General features: G+C 45.9%; 1 protein-coding gene across 8 annotated transcripts in view; it reads left to right on the top strand.

Annotated features, from left to right (window-relative positions):
* Positions 1-25,529, top strand: part of TKFC (triokinase and FMN cyclase) — a 41,129-nt gene that overhangs the window by 2,103 nt on the left and 13,497 nt on the right. For 3 of the 8 annotated variants that reach the window (XM_029583190.1, XM_029583188.1, XM_029583192.1), the window contains exons 2-13: positions 2,203-2,313; positions 11,029-11,218; positions 11,388-11,498; positions 11,596-11,777; positions 12,278-12,356; positions 12,662-12,751; positions 13,125-13,159; positions 15,828-15,912; positions 15,993-16,082; positions 22,524-22,640; positions 22,868-22,987; positions 23,563-23,700. In XM_029583190.1, coding sequence (XP_029439050.1) covers positions 2,308-2,313; positions 11,029-11,218; positions 11,388-11,498; positions 11,596-11,777; positions 12,278-12,356; positions 12,662-12,751; positions 13,125-13,159; positions 15,828-15,912; positions 15,993-16,082; positions 22,524-22,640; positions 22,868-22,987; positions 23,563-23,700 — 1,243 coding nt within the window. In that variant the 5' untranslated portion in view covers positions 2,203-2,307. Of the gene's footprint in view, positions 1-1,361; positions 1,651-1,927; positions 2,314-8,404; positions 10,146-11,028; positions 11,219-11,387; positions 11,499-11,595; positions 11,778-12,277; positions 12,357-12,661; positions 12,752-13,124; positions 13,160-15,827; positions 15,913-15,992; positions 16,083-22,523; positions 22,641-22,867; positions 22,988-23,562; positions 23,701-25,529 lie in introns of those variants that run through there. The other 5 variants (XM_029583193.1, XM_029583194.1, XM_029583191.1 and 2 more) reach the window with 4 other exon arrangements.

The raw sequence follows: 25,529 nt of genomic DNA on the forward strand, positions 1-25,529 counted from the left end.
GTTGTAACGTTGGAAGGCCCCCCCCCCTCCAACATGGCTCTCCTCTAGTCTGATTGGATCCAAAGTGTCCCCCACTTACAAAAATAGTAAAGACAATGGCTCCAGAATATAAAAAGTTCCTTCTCCGTCTCTATAGTTTCTTCTGAAGAACAGGCCGGTGAAGCCTCCAAAACTCAAGTGCTGCAACACATTTCTTGTTGGCCCTAAGGAGGGTAGTTTTCAAAGGCATTTCCACAAGTAAAACAATGTTCTACCTCAGGGGTGCTCAGACCGGTCCTCGGGGGACCCCCCCAGCCAGTCGGGTTTTCAGGATATCCCTAGTGAATATGAATGAGAAATATTTTCATCTATTGGAGGCAGCGTATGCAAACAAAATTCATGCATATTCATTAAAGAGAGCCTGAAATCCCAGCTAAGGTGGAGGGGCCCGAGGGATCGTTTTGAGCACCACCTGTAGAAATGGCCTATTAAAAAGCAGACTGTGCACATATTGCCTGTTTGCATGAAAGTTTAGCCTGACTGAGCAGTTGGGATGGGTTTGGACTTGAGTGCACACATCTGCATTTTCCAAAGTATTGCATCTCTGCACCCATAATAGAAGATGTAGCTGTGTGTGGGCAGATTATGTGGGATAATTTTCAAAGCAGACTTGCATGTGGAAGTCCGCTTTGAAAACTGGTGGAACTTGCACACGTACGTGCTGTGCAATTTATGAGGGGGATTATAAAATTACTCCCTTAAAGCCTGCTCCCTGTTTTGTTGTCCCCCCCACCCCTGTGAATTCAACAAGCGCTATGTGGGTGTCCAGACACCACCTGCAGGAGACCAGAGCAGTGGGGTTAGAGTAAGGCTACCAGATTTCTGGGGCGCACATTCTGGGTCCCTAACGTGCAAGCAGTTCAGTTAGGAGGGAAGAGGGTTGTTACTGGCCTGTCTCCATGAAAAATTGGAATGATCTACCCTCCAAAGTACATTCTTTTCAGTTTTGTTACCACAAAATATTTCAGATCTGATATAAAAGCCTCAGGTATGTCTTGCCTATAAGAGAATTATGCATTAAAAAAAGATCAGTCAACAAATCTGCTGTTATCAATGTACAAATTCTGTGTGGGCTTTGAATTGGGTCCTAGGATATTTTACAGTGCGTTACTGTCTTGTACAGACTATGATTACCCAAAGTTTGTAACTTGCTTTGAACTCTCTGGAAAAGCAAGTGATACATAAATAAACAATGCTGTGTTGTTATTCTATTATATGATAATAAACATTTCCAACTTGATTTTCTGTTCCTTTTTCTTTTCTGTTTCACTTCTCTCTGTCTGCTTTAGTAGATATTTTAATATTTTTTTCCTTCTCTCAATTTCTGCTCTTCTCTTCCTGTTCTAACTTACTCTCCTTTTCCCATTCCTCCTCCTTTCTCGCTCCATGCCTCATCCCTGAATTCCTTCCCCTCCCCCATACTGGGTTTCTAATGTATGTAAATTTCTCTCATGTATATTCATTGTGGCGAGCCTGACAACCTGACTGTTCAGACTGCCTCAGAACTACCCTTCCCGAGGTTGTGCCCCTCAGCCATCATCTCTTGTTCCTAAGCTTTGTGATAGTGGCACGGCCTGTTGGGAAGTGGGAATACATTAATTGATTCTCAGGGTAAGAAGACTCCAATGGAGCCGGTTTAGAGCCATTTTTATTTAGGAAGAGTAATGTCACGGCCACATAGCAGCTTCTGCCGCACAGGACGGTCTGTATCCTCTCTTCTCCATGCAGTACGCTCTGTATTGCCCCTCTGTACCCCCTTTCCCTGTGCACGTTCTTTCTCCTCCCCAGACTGTATCTCTCGTCACCACACAGTCTCTGCTGTCCCTCTGCATTCAATCTGTTGATTCCCCTCGTGCTCCTCCCCCTCTCCTGTAGGACAGAATTTGGACCTGGAGTGAAGTCCGTTCTTGCTGCTGAGCGCCTTGCATTAAGGCTGCATGTCCTCTGCTTTGCCTATTTCCTGCATTTTGATCACTGCTGTGCTGCCACTTCTTTCACACCCTCTTTCCTTCCTGCAGGGGCGACTTTTTCCTAGCTCCCGCATGCCATGCTGCCCTACAGCACACTTCCTTCAAGCTCGGCACAGGTGCTGCTAGGCTTCTGTCTTTTTTTCCTTTTCCCTTGGTCTGCTCTTCCATTTCTTGTCTGTTTCTTGTGTTGCAGACAGTGCTTGCGCTTTCTTCTGTCCTTCTGATTGGTATCGGGTTCTACTCAGAGGTGTGAGCACTGAATTGCGTGGGCAGCTTGCTTCTGGTTCTCTTTACAGCTATGCAGGTAAGTGTAGCACCTGCCACCGCCGTGTTGTTCAATCCTATACTGGCATTTTATTTTTGCCCAGGAGGATTTGTTTTTCAGGATAGCAATGACTGTTTGCCCTGTGGTTTGGCGTCAGCTGACTCGAGTTCAGTTCTTTATGGAGAAAATGTTTCCAGATAGATTTGTTTTACGCATACTCAAACAAGACTGAACCTCACTCATTAACCAGGGCATGTTGAGTACAATCTTAGTCTCTCAGATCTACTGCTAATGCTTTTCTTAATACTTGCATAGTGCCAAAGAGAACTTCCTTTTGGAGCTTGGAAGGTGTATTCTCTGTTGACAAGCAGGGCTGAATTAGTAAAGACATCTGGTGACATCAGCCGACAGCACCAAACAGACCCTTTTCTCTTAGGTTATAGAGCTTTTGCTGTATTGAGCATGTGTAGGAGTTCCCATGCGAGCGTTACCTCGTGAGCCTCTCGGCCTTTTTGTCCAAGAATCAACACGGACGAGTACTCTTTTTCTCTTGTTTTTTCTTGTTAGATATCTTCATTCTATTTAATTTTTTCATCTTCAACATTGCCTCCCTGCCTTGGCAGGGAGGCAATGTTGAAGGAGGAGGAATAGCCTAGTGGTTAGAGCAGTGGACTATGAACCAGGAGACCAGGGTTCGAGTCCCGCTGTCACTCCTTGTGACCTTGGGCAAGTCACTTTACCCTACATTGCCTCAGGTACAAAAACTTAGATTGTAAGCCCTCTGGGGATAGAGAAATACCTCCAGTACCTGAATGTAAACCGGTGTGATATCTCAATGGAGATGAATGTCGGTATATAAAAAAAATAAATAAATAAATAAATAAATATTATATCTTCTCGTTTACCATGGAGGTCTAAATTGCTTTTAATAAATCCTGCAGGACTTTTGCTTCGTTTTTTCTCTAATTTTCTTAAAATATCCATACGAAAATTATAGGGAAACTCCCAATTAATACCGCATGACTGATAAAGGAATACTTATCCACGATGATCAAGTCCCATAAGTCCCGACATGGCCATGTTTCGGACCGCAGTCCTGCTTCAGGGGAAATCACGGGTCATCAATTCGACAGTCCTTCTCAAAACCATTAGTGCGGCGAATTCAACTGCGAAAATGCTTTTTTAAATGCGGGCTCACATTTCACCCGCGTCGGTTGAGTCATGGTAGACGCACGCACTCCTTTTATACCGGAAACTCTAACTCGTTACCTCCCCTTCCGGGAAAACACAGGTCTCTATCACGTCCTCCCGTAACTCACGCTGTTACGTTAGAATGCATCACCAAACAGTCCTCCATCAGGTCCTCATGTTGAAAAAAGACGCTTTTACCAAGAACTGCGCATGTCAAAACTGGAAGTCCTCTACTACGTCCTCACGCCACTATACGAATAGTGAGAAGACCATAATTGAGGTTTCCCATCTGGTCCTCTTCTGGCGAAAAAGAACTGAATATTTGAATATACAATTTCAAAGCACAAATGCTCATAATAGGTAGAGGGAATCCATACTGTGTGCACAAATCTGATAATAATTCGTTCACATACTGTGCACTGATATTGATAATAATAGATGATATTCACAATAATCCGCACTCACACACATAACATTCACAACAATGTATATATGAAAACATCGCGTCTTATTTCAAAAGGGTCACACTTCTGAAAACAGGGTTTTAAAAACCACAGCATCAAACAAGAGAGTACCAATTGATTCTCTCGTTCAGTCCATAAGGGTCCACAGTATTCAAAGAGAAGATCCAGTAATGTTCGCGGCGATTCAGTGTTCTTTGTATATCTCCACCTCTTGGATTCAGGAGCACTGATTCTAAAATTGACCAACGCAAGTCTGTAAACTCATGATGGGAATTATTACAATGTTGGACCAAAGGTGCTGTCATTTTCAATGTTTTGATGCAACTTCTGTGTTCAATGAGCCTAGTACGAATCTTCCGCTTTGTGTGGCCCACATACACAAGTTTGCAAGGGCATTGTATTACATAAACAACTCCCATTGAGTCACATGTGGTTAATTTCTTCCGACGTATGACTACCCCAGAATGTGGAGCCTGCCATTCTTCACCAGTGAGGGCTAGTGGACACATGTCACAACCTCAACAGGTCTGATGCCCTCCAACAGGGGAAACATTCTTAATGGACACAAAGCCTGAATGTACAACACGGTCTCTAATGTTCTGGCCTCTGAAGTAGGCAAATCTAGGGCCCGTCTGAAAAACTGAATGCAAAGATAGCACCTTCCAATGTTCACGCACAATACTAACAACCTCATGAGTATTGTGCGTGAACATTGGAAGGTGTATTGGAGTATTGTGTTGTATTGGAGTACACTGTGTGTGCGTGGGTATTTTTGTGTGATTGATAGCATACATAATTAAAACATAAAAGCAAACAAATCAAATACGAATGTTACGACAAATCAAATCATGACAAAATAAAAATATTGAGCTAAAAACTACCAGAATCTCATAACGAAGAAAATGATATCATACTGCTTGAAGCTTGCAAACGCAACAGAACATAGATATGTTTTCAATTTTTTCCTGACCTCCTTTGGATTTACTATAAGCCTCAGTGAGTCTGGCAGTCAGTTCCAGAGGATAGGGCCTGCTACTGAGAAAGCACGCTTTCTGGTTAAATCAAGCATCGCAGTTTTAATAGTTGGAACTTGTAGGAAGTTTTTGTCTATGGAGCAAAGGCGACGTGATGGTTGGTATAAACGCAATGTGGAACACAGCCATACAGCAGAAGGTTTATGAATTAAATTATGAAGGATTGTCAGAGTTTTGATTTGAATTCATTGCCATATGGGAAGCCAGTGTAAAGTATAAAGAGTTGGGGTAATATGATCTCTGGTTTTTATGTTGGCAAGAAGACGAGCAGAGGTGTTTTGTATTAACTGACGTGGACGAAGGGTGGTGTCAGGGAGCCCTAAATACAGTATAACGCATTGCAGTAATGTAGTCCAGTCAAAATTAGAGCTTGTAAAACAGCATCTGTTAGGTGGAGGAACTGTTTAAGTTTTCTGAAGAGCCACAGCTGGATCTCCTCCTGGAGAGGAGACTTACTGAGTTCCCCAGGTGTCGAGTTGAGCAGGAGCTCCTCGAAAAAACCTCCCCCTTTGCTGGAGCAGGCCCGGGGCCTCCTCCACCCCCTCCTCGGGGTTCAGCAAACAAAAATATGCCATTCTCAGGGGGTCGGGAAAACCCTTTGTGAGCATCCCGAGGCTAGGGGCCTAGTAGAAAGGAAAAGCGCCACTCCTCACAGCCAAAAAGACCCTTCACCAGTGCATCAAGCCCCAGCACTTTCGACCTATCGGGCCTCTAACTCTAATCCATAAAGCATCGCATAGTGAAATGCTGCCTGCTGGGTATACCTACAGCTGGTTGAATAAGGTTGGCTGAGTCAAGAGAGAGGCTGTTTGCGCTGCTTGGGCCTTATACTTTCAAATCAGTTGCCTGGTGATCTTCATGCGAAGCAGTGCTCTAAAACATCCAAGAAGGCCTTTCAGAAGGCATTTGATGCGTTTTTATAATCGTTGGTCTTTTGGAGCTTACAGCGGCTAGTCGTGATTTGGCATTATGTAATGGTGAGTTCAGCCAATGGTGCGAGGGGATGCATTTGTGTGTTTAAATGTGTATTTATTGATTTACAGTTTATGAATGCTTCTTGAAAGCAGCTTAGAACTCAGAGGTAATGCGGTATATAAATAAATACCTGGAAGAATGGCACAAGATCAGCACAGGTTGCTGAAACCATAGTACTTTTGGTCATTGTATCATCTCTTAGTCAATGCCTAGTGTCAAGGTTAGCAAATAGTGGTAATGACTGGCATTAGTGAGTAACCCTGATCAGCTGCTGTGCATTATTATATTATAACGTTATTAGTCATTGTAAATAAATAAATACTCAAGATTGTGGAATCTGGTTAGTGCATGCATTTCTCCCCACTTCCCATACTTCCTCAGTCATCAGTCCGGATCCATTTCATTCGGTGCAGCTCTGCCTGGAGGTGGAGTTGCTCCTCAGACAGCGGGCGATAGAGCCTGTCCTGTTGAATTAACATGGCCAGGGGAATTTTCTAATCTCCAATAAATCTGGAGGGTTGGACACCCATCCTGGATTTAAGAAGACTGAACAAGAATCTTTTACAGGAGAACTTTTAAGATGTACTCCCTCCACACAATCCTGCCCTTCATCCAAGCGGGGGAGTGGATGTACGCCATGGATCTGAAGCTTGCATATGCTCACATACCCATCCATTCCTCCCACTATCTACACTTTGTGGTGGAATCCTCTCGCTACCAGTACTGGGTGCCCCCGGTCTTTCAGTGGCACCTAGGGTCTTTGCCAAATGCTTAGCTGTAGTAGTAGCAGCACATTTTCATGGAAGGAGTGCCGACCTCTCTACCAAAAACAAGTCAACTCCTACAAGCCCTTGGATTCCTATTCAGTCTTGAAAACTCGACCCTGATGCCATCACAAAGAATCAAATCAGAGCAAAGCTAGACTCTCCATAATGAGATCTGGGTTGCTTTTTCAGTAAATCCTCCACCTCAACTTGGGACTCCCCACATGTCATGGCTAATTCAGCCCTGCCTGTTGATGGTAATAGCAAGTTTGTTTACAATAACCGGTGTTTGCCGTAGACAGCAGGATGAATTAGCCACACTAAATGCCTGCCTGTAGAGTCAACTATCTAGCTAATTGCCTGGTTCAGTAAGGCATTTCTCCCATTCTGTATCTATGGGAAAATACCTTGATGAATCAGGCCTTAAATTAACTCTAAAATCGACAGAGCTCACGAATCAACATCCATATGGGAACTCCTGCACATGCTCAGTAGAGCAAAAGCTCTATAAGCTAAGAGGGAAGGGTCCATTTAGTTACATTGGATGATGTTACCACATGTCATGGCCATGTCATCCTCTACAGATATTCCATTTCAGGTAAGAAAATTTGCTATATATACAGGCAACATATCTAGATACACTTGACAGTTCTTTATAATTAGGTTGGTGGCACCTATTTTATTTTTCAGCTTTCCCCTAATAATTAATGCCCTCCTGTCCAATTTTTGCTAGGCTCTTTTTGTGTACCTGTAGATTTCAATACTGAGTTTATTGCATAGACATTAACTCCTTTTTTCCCTGAACAAGCAAGATGAACAGTCCCATATGTATGGATGCCATTGCATAAAATCATATACAGAGAGTTTAAGCTCATTCGGATCAATACAGTAAAAGTCTCAGGAGAACGGGCGAATGCCCGCTCTCCCAGCACGCGCACAGGCCAGTGTTCTGTGCGCGCGATACAGTAAATAAAAATATTTAAATTAAGGCCTGCGGTAAAAAGAGGCGCTAGGGACACTAGCGCGTCCCTAGCGCCTCCTTTTGACCCGGAGCGGCGGCTGTCAGCGGGTTTGATAGCTGACGCTCAATTTTGTCGGCGTCTGTTCTCAAACCGGCTGACAGCCACGGGTTTGGAAACCGGACGCCGGCAAAATTGAGCATCAGTTTTCAAGCCGCGGGCTGATTTCAAATGTTTTTTTTTTTTAAACTTTTTTTTTAACTTTCGGGACCTCCGACTTAATATCGCGAGACAGTCAGGCCGATACAATACAGTGCGCTCCGGCTGAGCGCCCTGTTAACCTGCGATTGGACGCGCGTTTGACGCGCTATTACCCCTTACTGAATAAGCGGTAAAGCTAGCGCACTGTACTGTATTGGCCTGACTGTCTGGAAGCCTAGAAAGTTTTGCACGTATGTATTGGCACTGCACCCAGCAGCCCTCAGCAAAGCCCCTTCAGACTTTCTTTCATCCACCACTAGATGGCAGTCTTTAGCAGCAGCTCTTCATGTCACACATTCTCTCCGCTATTCTCTTACATTTTTTCCCTTTGTTTTCCTCAGAATTTTCTTCTTTTCCCTTTTAAATTTCTTAAAAAAAAAAGTTTTTCTAAATTCTTTTAATTAGGCAGGAGCCCTTTTTTCTAACCTTTGCTAAAAAAAAAAAAAAAAAAGGCTTCCGGTTTCTAGAGGTGTTCAGCCTAATTAAAAAATGTCCCGCACAAGCATGGGCTGTGATACTGGGAGCTGTTCAGTTTGCTCAGAACTGTTAAACAGCAACGAGTCACCTGCAAAAACTGTTTTTACACAATACTGGAACAGTTTTCACTAACCTTGCCAAATCAGTACTTTCTAACCACTTCCTTACATCAGAAAGTAGGTGAGAGTGAGCGGTGCACACTCTGAGCAAGAGTCCTGTACCTCAGTTTACTCAACTATTCAGCCCACCAGACCAGTCTGCTGGCCCTGAGGATGAGGTCCAAGAGGTTTGACCTTCAAAAATGGCTCAGCTGGTCACCCACTCTCTGATCACTTTCTTATCTAAAAAAGCAGGTAATAGTGAGAGAGCTGGAACCTCAGGCTCTGAGTAAGGCTTCTAAGTGTCGGCTTCCTTCTCAGCCCACTGGTCATTTCATCACTAGTCCTAACAGCCTGGATGTTGAGAGAGCCATGTACAGATGCTCTTGCTCAGTGTCCAGAGTGCTCCTAGCAGTGAGAAAGCAATCCAGCCCGAGTTCCTCTGCCTCAAAAGTGGAAGAAATTCATAATTTGATGTACAGAGAAGGGTTGGTTACCTTCTCTTGTACAGTCCAGTGTTTGGTAAATTCTAAAAACAAACTCGATACAAGCTCATCTCAATGCCATGGCAGCCTGTCATGACCAGACGGCAGGGAAACCAGTTTTCAGTCATTCCTCAGTCTCCAGATTCACGAAGGTCTTGCTACATTTAAAGCCACCATTAAAGCTGCCCACCATATTGTGCTATCTCAGTGTAGTCCTCTCATGTCTAATTGAACCACCATTCGAACCGATAGATGCGTCTTCACTAGTGTATCTGCCGTGAAGGTGGTTTGCTTCATTGCGGCCACTTCGAAGAGGATTAGTGAACTCCAAAGGCAGGTCATCTACCCTCTGTACACATGGGTCCACATGGTTCTTCCTGTAAAGGGTAATCATTTAAAATCAGGAAATTATCCTGTGTCCGTTCTTTCCTAAACCTTATATGCTGCTGGAGTAGATGGCATTACATACACTAAATTATAAAAGAGTTTAAGACAAAAGAAATCAGAACCTCTATGACCTAAGAAGGACAAAAAAGCCTGTGAATAAATGGATCTCTGACAATATATGAGTCTGCTAACAAAAGGTAGGGCTCTCGTTGCAGAGCCATGCGTAAACTCTTCGGTCAGAGCAATGGCTTCTTGCCCAGCATGCTTCACGGCTGCTTCTCTGCAAGGCAGCCGCATGGAATGCAGTGCCCACTATTGCATCCCACTGCTGACTCCACTTAGGGCGGTCAAGTTCCGGTCAGCCACTTCTCAAAAAGCAACAGGTGATTAAAACCCCTCTGGCAATCGCCCTAATGGCGAATTGTCTTGTGGAAGGCAGATTGAAGGGGACAGCAAGAAAGCCCTTTAACTTGGGAGTCCCCACATTTGGGACTGTTCCATCCTGCTTGTCCCTGAAAAAAAAAGCAAAGTTGCTTACCTACAATTAGTGTTCTCGTGGCAGCAGGGATGAACTGTTCCGTGTTCCCTCCTATCTCCCCCATAATCACCTCTTTACTCTGCATGCCGTTAGCTTTGCCCGGGGGCCTTGCTGGGGGCTGCTTGGTGCATATATGCAAACCTTTCTAGCTCACACTCTCTGTACATGGTACCATGCGATGCCGTCACCTACATGTGGGACTGCTAATCCTATTGGCCACAGAAAACAGCAGTTATAGGTAAGTAATTTGCTTTATCTTCAGTGAACCATGGGATCCTATCCAATCCGCTTAATGTTGTGGTCTGTATCCTGCTGCAGTGGGGAAATGAATAGACTCACTATGGCCTATAACCGTAGCAGGGATGATATCTTTACTTGACGATTCTGTACTGTTGCTACCACTGTCATTTTCCCAAATGCTAAGGATCAGACGGGTACCTTACTTTTTCCTGAGCAATGTAAAATCCGTTTGTCTTTTTGCTTGTATTCATACTTAAACAGCAGTGGTGGCTTTGCTGACTTGTGGCCTGGATGTTGTACCACAAGGTCACTGTGTGAAGGTAGTCGGCCAGAAATGGCCGGAGAAATTTCAGTTATTCTCTGCCCCTCTCTGTGGAGCTGGTGATGCAGTGGGAGAGAACTCTTGCCTATTGCAAGGCTGACCCCTGCTGGCAGGAGATGGCACTGAAAAGCTCAGGCTCCGGAGACTTTCCTTTGGGCCCTTGGCAAGTAAGGAGGGCCTAATGGTTATTTAGGGGAGGTGGAATATTTCTCCTACAGTCCATATGCCCCAGCTTCCACCCAGCTCTCCTGCCCTGTCCTGTCAGGTACCCTCGCGGCCCGGGAAATCTTCCGGGAGAAAGCAGGAGTGTGACTTCACGCTGCCTTAGCAGGAAGCCATTGCACGAGAGGATATTTTCAGAGACAAGAGTGGTATTTTGGTTCAAAATGGAAGACTGCTGACATCTTCATGTTAAAAAGAGATCCTTATTTCCGAAAGAGCCTGGAGTGAGCTGGTAGGGACTCTTCGGGAAGAATAATCCATGTTATTTATTCTGGGTACTGCAGATAATCCTGGCTCTTTTTTTTTTTCCTCTCCCTGACCACCTTCTTGCTCACAGGTCTCCAAGAAGCTCGTGAACTCGGTGCTGCACTGTGTGGATGATGCGCTGGGCGGAATAGTGTCCTGCCATCCCTCGGTCCGGATCCTGCAGGGACATCGGGTAGTACTGAGAGCAGATTTGGACCAGATCCGAGGAAAAGTGGCTGTTCTCTCTGGAGGGGGAGCCGGCCATGAGCCAGCCCATGCAGGTAAATCTGCAGAAAGTCAGGGAAATGCCAGGAAGGGAGGTGGGGAGGTCAAAGGCCACTCTGCCGGAAGTGGCTATAAGAACGGGTTTGTTCATCCACGGCTCTAAAGCCAGGGTCCTAACTCCCATTCCTGAAGGCTGGCCCTTTCTGTCTCTCCTTTCCCCCGAAGGATATGTCGGGAAGGGAATGCTGACGGGGGCAATAGCCGGCGCAGTCTTCACTTCACCCCCGGTGGGCAGTATTTTGGCAGCAGTCCGCACCGTGGCGCAGGCAGGTTCAGGTAAGGTGCGTGCAGCGTTGTCCGTGAGCGAGCGCCTGTCCCGTCTGCGGAGATGTCCTGCTACCTCCAGGTTTCCCCGTGCGCTGTGTCCCTGCAGGCGGAACCCTCCTGATTGTGAAGAACTACACAGGGGACCGGCTGAACTTTGGCCTGGCCCTGGAGCAGGCCAGAGCGGAGGGAGTGGATGTGCAGATGGTGATCGTCGCCGACGACTGCGCTTTTGCAGCACAGAAGAAAGCTGGCCGGAGAGGACTGTGTGGCACTGTGCTTATCCATAAAGTAAGCACCATACCTCATGGGGAGACTTGTATCAGACGCTTTAGTCGTGTATAAGCTAGAAGTTCATTCTTGTTCAGGCCTCCTGGTATAGCCTAGGGGTCTGTTCCTCAGGAGGTGGAGGAGGCCTTTACTTTCTATTTAGGGATTAGGACCAGTGGAGGACAGATCTTGGGGGTTTTGCTTTCTGCTCAGGGACGTGGCGACTGCGGATTGAAGCCTGAGCCTGTAGTTGTTGGCAGTAGAACCTTGTATGGTTTATTTTATTTTCTCATTTATAGTCCATCTTTCCAAATGTACTATTCAAATAGCTAAGGTAAGTGACTCGTCTGCCTATCTAGTAGCCACTGAACATAGCTGGATATTCAATGGCCGCCATGTAGCTGAATAAATCCTACTTAACCGGCTATCTAATGCTACATATGCTTTGAATATCGGCGTCTGTTTTCCTAGCAAAGAGCTGCTGTTTTGAATAATAAACCTTTCTCGTGCTTTTGGTATAGATAGCAGGAGCACTGGCTGAGGCAGGAAAATCTCTGGAAGAAATAGTCCATAAAGTCACAGCCACAATGGGGGTAATCGGTAAGTTAAAACAGCTCTGGCGAATCCCCAGCCTGGGAAAGTGGGCCAAGTCCAGAGAGCTGGGCTCTAGGAATAAGGATAGGGCTAAAGCAGCACTTTCCATACAATTACTGAAAATGCAGCCAGCGTTGGAGCGAAGGCTGCACTGTGAGGCTTGTGAAAGGATCCCACAGAACGAGACCTCACCTGTCCCTAAGCCCTCTCGGTCCCTATCAGCTGCCTCTTCTGGTCCCTTTCCATCTATCGCAGTTTCCTTTCCTCCTGGATGTGTCTCTCTCTCACTGGTGTTCCCTCCCTGTCTGCAGGTACTATGGGGGTGAGTCTATCTCCCTGCAGCGTCCCTGGATCCGGACCAACCTTTCATTTATCTCCAGATGAGCTGGAGCTGGGGCTGGGTGAGAAAGGGTCCCAGGATCCTAAACTTTGTGTATTTTCCTGTCTATGCGCCAACTGTACTGAATTTCTCTGTTTCTTGGGTGAATTATTTTGTGCATGAGTGTGCGTTCTGTCTCCTTTACTCCCTGTATCTTCTTTCCTTTCCTACTTCTCTGAATTAGATTCTGTCTTTTTCTGTGGCACTCTGCTGTTTGTGAATTGTTAGTGTAGGTTGTTTGAGTTTGTCTTCCTGTATGTCTATCGATCGTGCACTGTCTCAAGCATTTCGGTATCTCTCACTCTCTCGTCTCACTCGGTATTCAGCTTGCTGTACTTTGCATTAGAAGTTGTTGTGTGCTTTTAAGGCTCTCTTATGTTGTATATTTATTGTAGGGATTCACGGGGAGGCTGGAATTAGACGGATGAAGGTAGGCTGGCTTGATGTTGATGCTAGTGTTCTTGTGCTGGATGTATTCTCTACTTGCTCGTGCTTGTGTTTTTTTTCGTGATTTCTCCAAGAGCTCTTAAAACCTCCATGGACCTGAACATATAATTCAAACATTTCAGAGGAGGATATTCAAAGGCTTTTACTGGGTATTTTTTGGAATTACCAGGAAAACAACTGCAGCTTCAAAATTAGCCGCTGCTCCCCCTGCTAAATTTTGTGCAGATAACTCGCTACGCGCCCAAAGTTTAGCAGGAGAAAGAGAGGCGGTGTAGCGGGCAGTGCTAAGATTCAGCGTTAGCTGGGGAAATCTGATAAGAAAGCAAGCTGTCCTAAAAACCCAGGCGTTTACGGTAACTTTAACCAGGTATATTCAGTGGAACATTTCTCTCTTTAGTTCACACCTTTTCAGTGGTAGCTCAAGGTGAGTTCCATTCAGATACAGGAGGGGTTGTCCCTGTCCCCAGAGGGCTGACGATCTGTTGAAGCTCCACTGAATATCCAGCCAAGGTTGCCCGGCTAACGTTCCCACTCACCTCTTTTCAAGATTCTGCCTTTCCTCCCTGTAGGATCCCCAAAATGTTCTGCTTTGACAGTGCTACCAGTGTTGATCTGTATCACAATCTCCCATCAATCCTTTTGTCACAATATTAATGTTTAGATGTGCTTAGTGCCCCTGAGATCAAAGCCTCAGAGAGGTAAAACTGAGCCACAACCCCTTGGGAAATCTCAAGGTGGCTTCTGATGGCTAAATCTGTCATTGGTATCCATGGCTAGAGGACTTTCAGAGCCAGCTCATGGAACAGAGGTGGCAGAACAAGAAACAACCTTAGTTTATTTTATTTCCAACGCTTATTGGAAACAATTTTCAAACTGTCCTTAGTAGGACAAAAAGTATGAGGTCGATATTCAAAGGGTTTGTCTGGCTAACATTTAGAGCTGCCAAAAAAAAAAAACACTACAGAAGACAGGCTATAAGAGCCAGGAAGCAGACAGAAAACCATAGACCAGTCGTCTTAGTTGTAGAGGTATATTTATTAAGGAGAACAAGGTTTGAACAATTCGAGACAGATCTGGATTATCTATGTCTTGAATTGTTCAAACCTTTGTTCTCCTTAATAAATATATCCCTACAACTAAGACGACTGGTCTGCGGTTTTCTATCTGCTTCCTAACTTTTGGAGCTGGCCAGACAAATCCCGAGATGTGAATCATCCCCGTTTCCCCCCCTTCTTCCTAGGTAGATTTTGTTCCGGCAGCTCGCTGCCCAGGAAAAAGGAGGGGGTGCTGGGGGCTTTCTGGATGACTTTATCGGGGTAAACGTAAGTCATTTAACTTTAAGTGGGAAACTCACTTGGATAACTTGACTCAGCTAAAGTTAAGTGGGTAGAGTTAGCCAGGGGATTCAGCACAATAGTTATCCAGGTAAGTTTTTTCAATCCAAACCTCCATGCAGACGTTTTATACTTGCAAAGCTTTGCACCAATTCTGAAAGCAAAAAGTAGGGCTGGGCTTTTGCTTTGAAACTTTCCACAGGTGCAAAGTGAATGCGGTCACTTGAACCTGCTTTTTCTGCCCGGAGACGTTTTCCGGGAAAGTGCACGTGAAGATCCGAAGGTGCCATCTACGAGCGTACTTCATTTTACCCACAGATTAGAACTAGCTGGTGACATCGCACAAAGTCAGATGTCTCGAGTGCCCTTAGAGAAGTGAGAGGCTTTCGGAAAAAAAAAAGGTGGCAGGAAAGTGAAGAGATGGCAAGAAACACAACCCCCGCGGCATAGGGTAGCTAGGGTGGTATCAGCAGGCTGCGGCTCCCCAGGCAATGACTGCGTCTGTGCAGCAGGACACCATCCAGAAGGTCATGGGGCTATAGGGGCCAGATGTTCAGGCTATAGCCATGCTAGTACTGATAACGGTATGCAGATTATTACAAAGCTGGATGGTTAGACATGGGAAGGGAGGGGTGCTGGGTGCCAGCTATAGAGGTAGAGAGCAATAGAGGTAATGACAGAAACTGTCCTGGATAAGGAGCGATATGCTTTGTGGCTGGCCACTGGGCTATATCTTTAGCAGTGTGGCTAGGAATAACTAGGCAGAGTGGATGGGCTAATTAGTCTTTTTCTTGCTGTCCTCTACTCTGGTACTAGATAGTGTAATCTTTATTTTGTCTTTTTTGGCTTATTTATTTCCTGGAACTACCCTATATTGAGGTCTTAGACATGATATAAAGGAGTGATACATTTTGTGGAGGTAGTCTTAGGCTAGGTTTTTGTTTGTGAATTTTCATTTCTACATATCTTAAAAAAAAAATACAATTTAAAAATGTGTTGTATTATCTTCCTGCACAGGCCTTTCTGCTCCTAGCTTAGTTAAAGCAGTATTCAGTGTTGGATTAATTAGTCTGGCCTCACTCTCTTCTTGTCAGACCATAGAAATAGTCCAGAATTAAGTCTGGAACCCTTTCTGTTTGTATTCGAGCTTTGCCTCCATTTAAACCAGTATTAGTTACTCCTCGAATGGGACGGGCTAGTCCAGGAGTACTGTAGAACTCGCTCTCTGAATGTCTTCTAGCGTGAACACCAGCTGCAGGGTCTTTGGCGCAGAATTATAGAATTGATTATTAAACATGGCTTTTTGTGACTCAACAGATGGTGTCAGCTGATGACGTTGTGAAATTGATGATTGATCACATGACGGACCCTTCCAATGAATCTCATGTGACTTTCAGTCCTGGTGAGCTGCACCCCAGCCACATCGACCCTCGGGCCTGCTTCCTTCCTCACTGCTCGCTTACCCAGTGTCCTTTTTTTCAGGAGTTCGCCTGGTTCTAGTGGTGAATAATCTGGGTGGACTGTCCTTCTTGGAGTTGGAAGTTGTGGCAAATTCTGCTGTGCGATACCTGGGTGAGTTACCCGGCCAGCACGCCTGTATTTGATGATATCCTGTCAGATCCCTTCCTTATTGTGGGTGGGGGATTTAGGAGAGCGTGGGTCCTGTAAAGTCCCATCTTTTGGATTCTTGGGACGTTTGTTCTTGGACAGAGACATGGATACGGTTGGGCAAGGCAGCAACTAAAAGAGAGGATTTTGGGGATCCCCAGGAGTGATTGCGACATGCTTTTTATGGATATTGGCTAAGGACACTGATGGATATAGACTTTTCATTATTACTGTGATTGGTGCACTGCTTTGAAGTGTTTTTGGACCAGGAACACAGTCTATAAAAGGCATTAAATAAATCAGGAAATGGTCTCTCTTTCGTTCTTAGCTCTTCCACCTCCCCTTGAATTGCATTTGGACATCTTCATGTTGTATGCTGTCTGGAGCTATTAGGATAGGCAATTTATAAAGCGGAGTAAATAATTTCCCTTAGGTCTCAGCCACTGGCTCCCAAGTGTTTGTCAAGGCCTGCTGTATTTATTTATATTTATAACAGCTCTAGGCAGCGTACGACGTGAAGATGTTCCAATGCAATCCAAGGTGCTTTAAGAGGGAGAGGCAGGAAGTGGAAGAGAGCAGCTTTCTGATTTACTTCCGTAGCACCTTTTACAGGCCATTCAAAGCAGGGCCCAGAGGATGCATGTTACCCTACCTGGAATAAGTACCCATACAAAAAGCAGGCACAAAATTGTACACTTACTGTTTTGGTTTGGTTTTTTTTAAGAAGTTTTTCACATTCCCTGCACTACATCAATCCAGACTCCTGGGTTTGGCCTCCTTTCCAGCAGATGAAGAGAGAAAGTTTTGCAGACACTGCCACTTAACCCAGTGTGCCACCTGCAGTCCCTCAGTATTTCTCTGTCTTCAGCAGATGGAGGAGGTGCAAAACCTGCTGTTTTGTACCTGAGTTAAAAAAAAAAAAAATTTTTTAGCAGAGTTTATGTTCCCAGGAGGTTGGCAGGTCCTGGTGGGACTATCCCTCCTCGTTGTAGGGTAGGAAGAGCCAGGGTTGGGGACCCTAATTTGCTCCCTGAGTCACACTGGAGGTGAAAGCTGGTGGTCCAGTTCCCTCACCTCCAGGAGGATTGAAGAAAGCCTCTGCCACCCTTCATGCAGGAAAGTGTTTCTCTTATAAAGTTTTAAAAAATAAATAAATAAAGGTCGCAGAAGTCTGAAAAACAGAAACTGTATTCAACAGGGGCCTTTTTCATTCGGCTCTCCCTGTCAGCAGGAGCAGAGGGAGGTAAGCCATTCAGGGGGCTCTCGTCTTTGCGGGTCTCCCCCTCCCTTCTCCTCTCCAGGCGTGTGCCGAGCAGTTGGGGTCAGGCCGGAGTTGCTGTGCTGCATGTGGTGAGCACAGCTCGTATTTGTAGAGGGCCAGTCGATGTTCCTGATGCCTCTCCGATGGGGAGGGTATATCGGGAGGGGCTGCAACGGCATCATTGAGGCAGCTCTGGTCTGGTAGGTTGCCAGCTGTGTTGGAGGAGGCTGTCGATCCGTTCCTGCTCAGCACGGGAACAGCGACCATTTTGAAAACATTGCCAGCTGCTGCAGAAAGGAAGGCAGGGGGAGGGGATCTCCCGCCAGTGCTGTCCCCAGCGGATTCCAGCAGCAATGGGGCCCAGGAGAGGCAGTCTGAGCAGGAGCCAGATATTCTAGAGGGGGGATTCTCCTGTTCCTGCTCCCCCTGTTCCTTTTCCCCCCAGAGTTTATTCTCCTCTTGCATGAGGCCTTTATGGCCTGGAGGACAGAGGGATGCCCCCCCCATTCAAAAATCTTCAGGAGCTCCCCCCAAGAAAAGATCTAAGTTTTCGGGGCCACAAGGCTTCGGAGAGTCAGGTGCTGCCAATGACCGTTCCTCTGCAGAGTCTGATCATGGGTTGCCGTCTGGGGATGGTCCTCCTGACTCTAGTCTATCCAGGAATGGGCAGGATCCAGATGAGGAATCAGCAAAGGTCCCATCTATGGAGGGGGATGATCCCAAAGTAGTTCGCCTGTTCCATAAGGAGGAACTGGGACTCATGATTCCGCATGTCCTGGTGGCATTAGGGATAACAGTTCCGCAGGATGAGTTGGAGATCCGGTCATGGCTGCCTTATGCGGTCTGGCCAGAATGTTCCCTTTTCATAAGTCAGTAAAACAGTTGGTGGTCAGGGAGTGGGATACTCCAGAAACTGGCCTTAAGGTTAGCAGAGTCATGGATATGTTCTATCCCTTGCCCGAAATCATTCTGGAGCTCTTAAGGGTTCCGAAGGTGGATGCCTCCATCTCGGCAATTACGAAGAGGACCACCATTCCAGTAGCTGGTGTGGCAGCTCTGAAGGATTTGCAGGACAGGAAGCTCGAGGTGCACCTTAAGAATATATTTGAGGTGCCTGCTTCGGAATAGCTTGAGAAGGGTTACAAGGTAACAAGTATAAATCACTCCAGGATTCTGAACAGGCAGAATGCTTGGAGGCTGCAGTCGCTTATGGGGCTGATGCCTTATATGACCTCATTCGTATGTCTTCCAGGATGATGATGTCTATGGTTTCGACTAGGAGGCTCCTTTGGTTACGGAAATAGTCAGTGGATGTTTCATCGAAGGCTCAACTGGGAGCTTTGCCTTTTAAGGGCAAGCTCCTTTTTGAAGAAGACTTGGAGCAGCTGATAAAGCATCTGGGAGACAAAATGCACAAGCCACCGGTGGACAAGCCCAAAGGGTCAAAAGGATTTCTTCCTGTGCACTCTTGATTTCAGAGGCAGAGGCATTTCCATCAGAGCAGAGCTCTGGCTGCTGGCCAGAGGCATGCCTCGGGGAGGTCGCAATTCTGGAACCAGTCATTTCCTGGGCAAGGGCCGAACAGAGAGGGTTCCGGCCAAGGGAGAGGCAGAGCCAAACTCACTCAATGAGGCGAGCCCACTCATTGGGGGTCGTTTGACTCAATTTTACAAGAAGTGGGTCAAATCATGTTGGACCAGTGGGTTCTAAGTGTCATAGGAGAAGGTTATGCTTTCGAACTTGCTCAGCCGCTACGAAGCCTGTTCATGGTGTCTCCTTGTGCTTCAGTGGAAAAGAAGCTGATCATGTAGCAGACTATCCAACGACTGCAAAGGCTGAAAGCCATTGTTCCCATTCCCCAGGAGGAGCAAGGGACAGGAAGTTATTCTATTTATTTTATGGTATTTTATGGTACCAAAAAAGGAAGGAACTCTTTGTCCAATTCTAGATTTAAAAAAGATGAACATAGCTCTCAAAATACTCTGGTTCCGGATAGAGATTCTGAGGTTTATGATTATCAGGAGGCATTTTCAATTTTGCGCTCTTCCGTTTGGACTAGCAACGGCCCCAAGGATCTTCACCAAGGTGATGGTCATGGTGGCAGTAGCCCTCAGAAAGAAGGAGGGTGCTGGTTCATCCATATCTGGACGACTGTCTCATCCGAGCAAAGTTGGAGGATCTTTGCAGGCAGGCGGTAGCAGTGGTGTTGCACCGCTTGAGATCCTTGGGTTCGATAGTGAATCTGTCCAAGAGCCATCTTTCTCCTTCACAGGTTCTGGAGTTCTTGGGAGTGTGCTTTGATACCTGAGTGGGGAAAGTATTTCTCATGGAGGAGCGGATTATCAAACTGCGGACTCAAATTTGGAACCTATTGGAGGCCTGAGTGCCCAGGGTCTGGGATTACTTGCAGGTTCCATGGCATCTACCCTGGAGCTTGTCCCATGGCCGTATGCTCATAAGAGGTCTCTACAGAATGCGTTACTATCCCGGTGGGACCCTATGTCAGAGCAGTTTCATCTTTCACTACTGCTTACTGAGTCAGCCAGGTCCATTCTTTTATGGTGGCTTGGGACTATTTGTGGCTCGGCGTGGATCTGAATGTGCCACAGTGGATGGTTGTGACTACTGATGCCAGTCTCTCCAGTTGGGGAGCCGTGTGTCAGTCCCAGTCGGTGCAAGGCCAGTAGTCAGTGGAGGAAGCCTCCTGGTCCATCAATTGCTTAGAGACGAGAGTAGTGCAGTCGGCTGTGCAGGATTTTCTACCTTGTTGTGTAACCATCTGGTCAGAATTCTGACAGACAGACAATGGGATGATGGTGGCCTACATCAACTGCCAGAGTGGTACCAAGAGTTGAGCAGTTGCTCAGGAAGCAGAGATGCTGATGGGCTGGGTAGAGCAGCATCTGGCCTTGATAGCGGCTTCTCACAGAGTGGTCCGACAATGTGCAAGCAGATTTTTTCAGCCAACAGCAATTGGATCCTGGAGAATGGGAGTACTCTGAGGAAGCAATGGGTCTCATTACTTACAGATGGGGACATTCCTCCTATGGATCTGATGCTGACTCTGAAGAATTGCTGTGCCTTGGCATTCCCCTGTCACAGAAGAGAGCATGGAGCTGAAGGGGGTCGATGCCCTGGTTCTTCCTTGGCTGCACAACATTCTGATCTACGTGTTTCCACCATGGCCTCTGGTGGGCAAGGTTATGAGAAGAATAGAGATCCATCCAGGAAAGGTGATTCTCATAGTTCCAGAGTGGACAGCCCATTAAGACTGGGCCATCTGCTAAATCTACTATGTCAGGGCCTCATATTTTTAGATCAAGCAGATTGCTTTTGTTTAGCAGCTTGGCTTTTGAAAAGAGTCAATTAAGGAAGAAAGGATATCCTGAAAATGTTATTTCTACTCAGTTGCAGACTCAAAAGACTTCTACTTCCTTGGCGTATGTCTGGGTTTGGAGGATCTTTGAGTCTTGTTGTACAGAGCAAGGGGCTGATCCTCAGCGAGCATTGGTGATGCAGATTCTGGCTTTTTTACAGAGAGGCCTAATGAAAGTTTTGTCCTTTAGTTCTCCGAAAGTACAGGTGTCGGCCCTGGGCTGTTTGCAAGGTGAGATTCATGGAACAACCTTAGCTGCGCATCTGGATGTGATATGTTTTCTCCGAGGGGCGAAGCATTTGCATCCCCCTATTCGTAAGGTGTGCCCTTCTTGGAGTCTTAACTTGGTCCTCAAGGGCATGTGTGTGGTGTTGTTTGAGCCTCTAAAAAGGGTCACTATAAAAGATCTCACTTGGAAGGTGGTTTTCATGGTGGCAATTTGTTCAGCTAGAAGGGTGTCAGAACTTCAAACCCTATCATGTAGAGAACCTTTTTTGCAGATGGTTCCGTCTTTTTTGCTGAAGGTGGTTTCGGCGTTCCACTTAAGTCAGTCAATGGAGCTTCCGGCTTTTCCAGATCTGGAGGTTTGTGCGCCTAATGCAAAAGAATTAAGACGTTTGGATGTCAGAAGGGCTTTGTTGCACTATTTAGAGGTCATTAATAGTTTCAGATTATCGGATCACCTTTTTGTGCTATGGAGTGGTGCGAAAAAAGGTCACAAGGCATCAAAAGCCAAGGTTGCACTTTGGTTGAAGGAGGCTATCGGTTCCGCATACATCTGTCGTGGTTGTCCTATCCCAGAGGGTTTAAGGGCTCATTCTACCCAATCCCAAGTGGCCTCCTGGGCAGAATGTCAGCTAGTCTTTCCGCAAGAGATTTGCAGGGCAGCTACGTGGAAGTCTTTGCATACCTTTGCCAGACACTACCGATTGGACGTCCAGGCCTCGGACATTGGCAGTTTCGGTGAAAGTGTACTTCAAGCGGGACTCTCGCAGTCCCATCCTAGTCAGGGAAGCTTTGGTACATCCCAGGTGTCTGGACTGATCTGGGTACGTTCAGGGAAAGGAAAATTGGTTCTTATCTGTTAATTTTTATTCCTGTAGTATCACAGATCAGTCCAGAATCCCGCCCGGTGGGAGAGAGGAGAGCTGGGGAGTCCACACAATTTGTTTACTATAATAATTCGGACGAATGGCACAGGTTTCTGGTTAGTTCTTACAATTAAAGTTCCAAATTTGGTTATAATTATCAATTATAAATTTTCCTCTTTCTTGTGCTCGTTTGGGGGATATTGTAGTGTTGATTTATTAGTTTTGACTATTTTCTGCTTGGGTACTTAGTAATACTGAGGGACTGCAGGTTGCACACTGGGTTAAGAGGCGGTACCTGAGAAAGTTTTTGTCTCCACCTGCTGACAGGGAGGCAAAACCCAGGAGTCTGGACCGATCTGTAGTACTACAGGAACAAAAATCAGCAGGTAAGAACCAATTTTCCTTTTCTGAAAATTGAGGCAATGTCCCTGGCACAAAGTCCCAGGGGCTTTGTACGTCTGCAGGCAGTTTGAAAGTTTCCTTCCACAGGTCTGCAGAGACCTTGAGAGCGGCAGGTCTGGATGTCAGTTTGTGGATTTCCATGGCTTGGTATTTTCCCACCCCTCCCTCCTTTTTTTTATTTTTCCCCTTCTTGGTCTTTTTCCTTCCTTCCTTCGTAGCCTCCTGTTGCTTTCCCTCAGTTCTGACTGCAGTCTCTGCCTGTTCTTGTGTTTCAGAGAACCAAGGGGTTGTGATTGAACGAGCCATGGTTGGTCCCTTCATGACCGCACTAGAAATGGCAGGGGTTTCCCTCACTCTTATGCAGGTGGATGAGGAGTTGTTAAAGCTGTTTGGTAAGCAGTGAAAGCGGTTGTGAGAATGACAGAGGACTCCTGACTTGTGCCTCTCCTGTACTGCTCGTCATTATCTCCTGGTTTCTGCATGGACTATGGGAGAGAGAGAGGTTTCCTGCTGCCTGTATCCAGATTTCACCCCTCTCTCTAGGTCTGTCACTGAGATGACTTCAGGCTGAGTTCCATCATTTCTCTGTGATCCTGATTGTGCTCTAATGACCTCCTAGATGCTGAGACCACAGCAGCTGCGTGGCCCAACCTAGCTAAAGTCGCAGTCACCGGCCAGAACCGAAGCATCGCTGCACCTAAAGACGACCCTGAATTAGAGGATTCCCCTGGGACAGAAGGTACACCCAGGGATCTCAGACTCTCATCTTTCAGATCTACCAACAGCTCTGACCTTTAGTATAACTATTCGTCAGATAGATTTGCATACATCTGATCCAAAAATATAAAAAAAAATCCAATAATTTGAATATTTTGGGTAATCCTGCTGGCAGGAACTGGACACACAGATCCTGCTTCCAGAGTCAGCAACAGGATTCAGGAACATTCGTAGTGCCTTGCCTATTCCTTCAGCACAGTGGGGTTGATCCAGTAAAAGGGGTTACTCTTGCAGAAAATGGTATACTAAGTGCCTGAGAGTGCTTTACCGGCAAACTGCCTGTGCTTATGTGTACATATATCTACTTATCTTTGTGCGAGTAGGTGTTTAATTGTGTAGCTGCTGGTGTGTGTGGGGGATGGGGTATATAGTTTTGTGAATATTTGCCTGTGTGTACAGCCGCTGTCTTCATGGGGGCGTGGGGGGAGATTTCTGGCTTCACATGTGCATTTTTTTTTTAACTGTTGCTGAGCACTATATTTGCACGAGTTCTGCAGGTGATGCTTGAGCTGTCTTGACAGGGTTTCTGTTTCTCAGCTCCCATCTCCCGAGCATTTAAACAAGTTTTGGAGCAGGTGTGTAGCACCCTGCTTAGCCTGGAGGAGGAACTGAATGAACTGGACCGAGCAGCGGGGGACGGAGACTGTGGCAGGACCCACGCCAGAGCAGCACAGGGTGAGTGAGAGGATGCACTGCTTCTTTTTTTGAGATTCTAAGTTCTCTGTTTTAGTTCAGCTTTTCTTACAAAAGGTTGGAATCAGATAGAATGGAAGGAAACCAGGACAGATGTAGCCTGTCCAGGTGACATGGAACCAGTTGGAAAGCTTAAATTGAGGCCTATTTTATTTTAAGAAGTGGGTTCCGAGATTAACCAAGAAACACAACTATAGACACAAGTCAAAAGAGAGGTTGCACACACCTAGGTGATCCATCTTCTAAACCAGGCAGTGGCATAGCCAAGGCCCCCAGGGGTCAGGCTGTAGGGGCACCCAGGGGATCCCTTCCTGTCCAGGAAGAAGTGGAAGCCTGCAGCCACCGGGGGAAGCCCATCCTGTCCGGCAGCAGAAGAGGAGGCGGCCCATGGCTGCCTCGAGTGTGGGGCGGGGGGGGGTGTTTGATATGTGTGCTGTTTTGAAATATTTTATTGGTGTTTGGGAAATTTTAAATGTATATGACTTCAAGTAATAGAAGTTATTCTATTTGTCAGTAATTTTAAAATATTTTTGTTAGTATGATTTTACTATTATAATTGATGCTTTATGTTTCTTGATTTTTATTTGTTCTGTGAGGGTTGGTGATTCTGTTTTGCCTTGGCTTCTTGGGTTTTCCATTTCAGTTCTTGTCTGCATATTGTTGGTTCTAATTTGTGATCCTTTATTCTGTATTTGGTGAGGGTCTGTGTGTTCTGCATGTGTAAATATTCCAGCAATGTGTCATATCTATGTAGGGACCTATAGAAGCTTGGTTTCTTCAGTTTCCCTAATAGGAGGTATATTGGTGTTTTAGGGCCTGGTGTAATGTTTGCAGGGTCACCTTTTCATAGGGTTATAACTGTTTGAGTGCTGACAGTTCTGTTTTGGAATGGGAGGTTTATTATATTATTATTATTATTATATTGTATTCCACTTTATTTAAATGTGATTTGCTCTGCTACTTAACTGACTTAACTAGCTTGGTCCTTCCAATTCCTTCAACTATTCCTTATTTGTAATTAGCCTTGTTTTTTGTTTTGTTTCAAGTCTATCTAGTTCAGTTGTAAAGCACTGTTGCTGTTCTTTATGTTAATTGTAAACCGATGTGATGTTACTAAACGAATGTCGGTATATAAAAGCTATAAATAAAATAAATAATTGTAATTTAGTTTGCTCATGGCTTTCTGAAGACCAAGCCCACACCCAACATGCATTACAATAGTCCTAATACACCATATGTGTTACAAGGGTCTTTTTGGCTTTTATGCAGATGGTCCAGCGTCTCTCGAACCACCACTTGTTTGTCTACAGAACTGCAAGGGGAAACTAGAAACAAGTTTTGGACTGGTCAAGCAAATTCTAAAGTGTAGCCAACTCTTACCACACTGAGAACCCACTGGTTCCGAGTAATCTTGGCCCACTCCGCATAAAACCATGCCAGTCCCTATAATAGGAACGACGGAGTGGACTAGCCTCGCCTCATTGTGAGGACTTAACTCCTACTGCACCACCCTGAATGATCTCCGGGCGCACCAAAAGGACTGACCCCAGGATAGGCCCCGCAGGGAAAACTGCTTTTGCGGACCTTGCGCTGCCCTCGTCAGACAAAACCTTCGAACATCCCAAAAATGAGTATGGACCTGAAAAAAATCTTTTACCCTTAGGCTTGTCTTCCAGCAATCTGAGAACCTAATTATCACCTAGGGACTGCATCAGCCACTCCAGGTCCTTACCAAACAAGAGCCGGCCTTTAAAAGGAAGCAAACCTAACTGAGACTTAGAAGATAACGTCCGCCGACCAGTTCTGCAACC

This window comes from Rhinatrema bivittatum, chromosome 17, assembly GCF_901001135.1.
Source record: "Rhinatrema bivittatum chromosome 17, aRhiBiv1.1, whole genome shotgun sequence".
NCBI lineage: Eukaryota > Metazoa > Chordata > Amphibia > Gymnophiona > Rhinatrematidae > Rhinatrema > Rhinatrema bivittatum.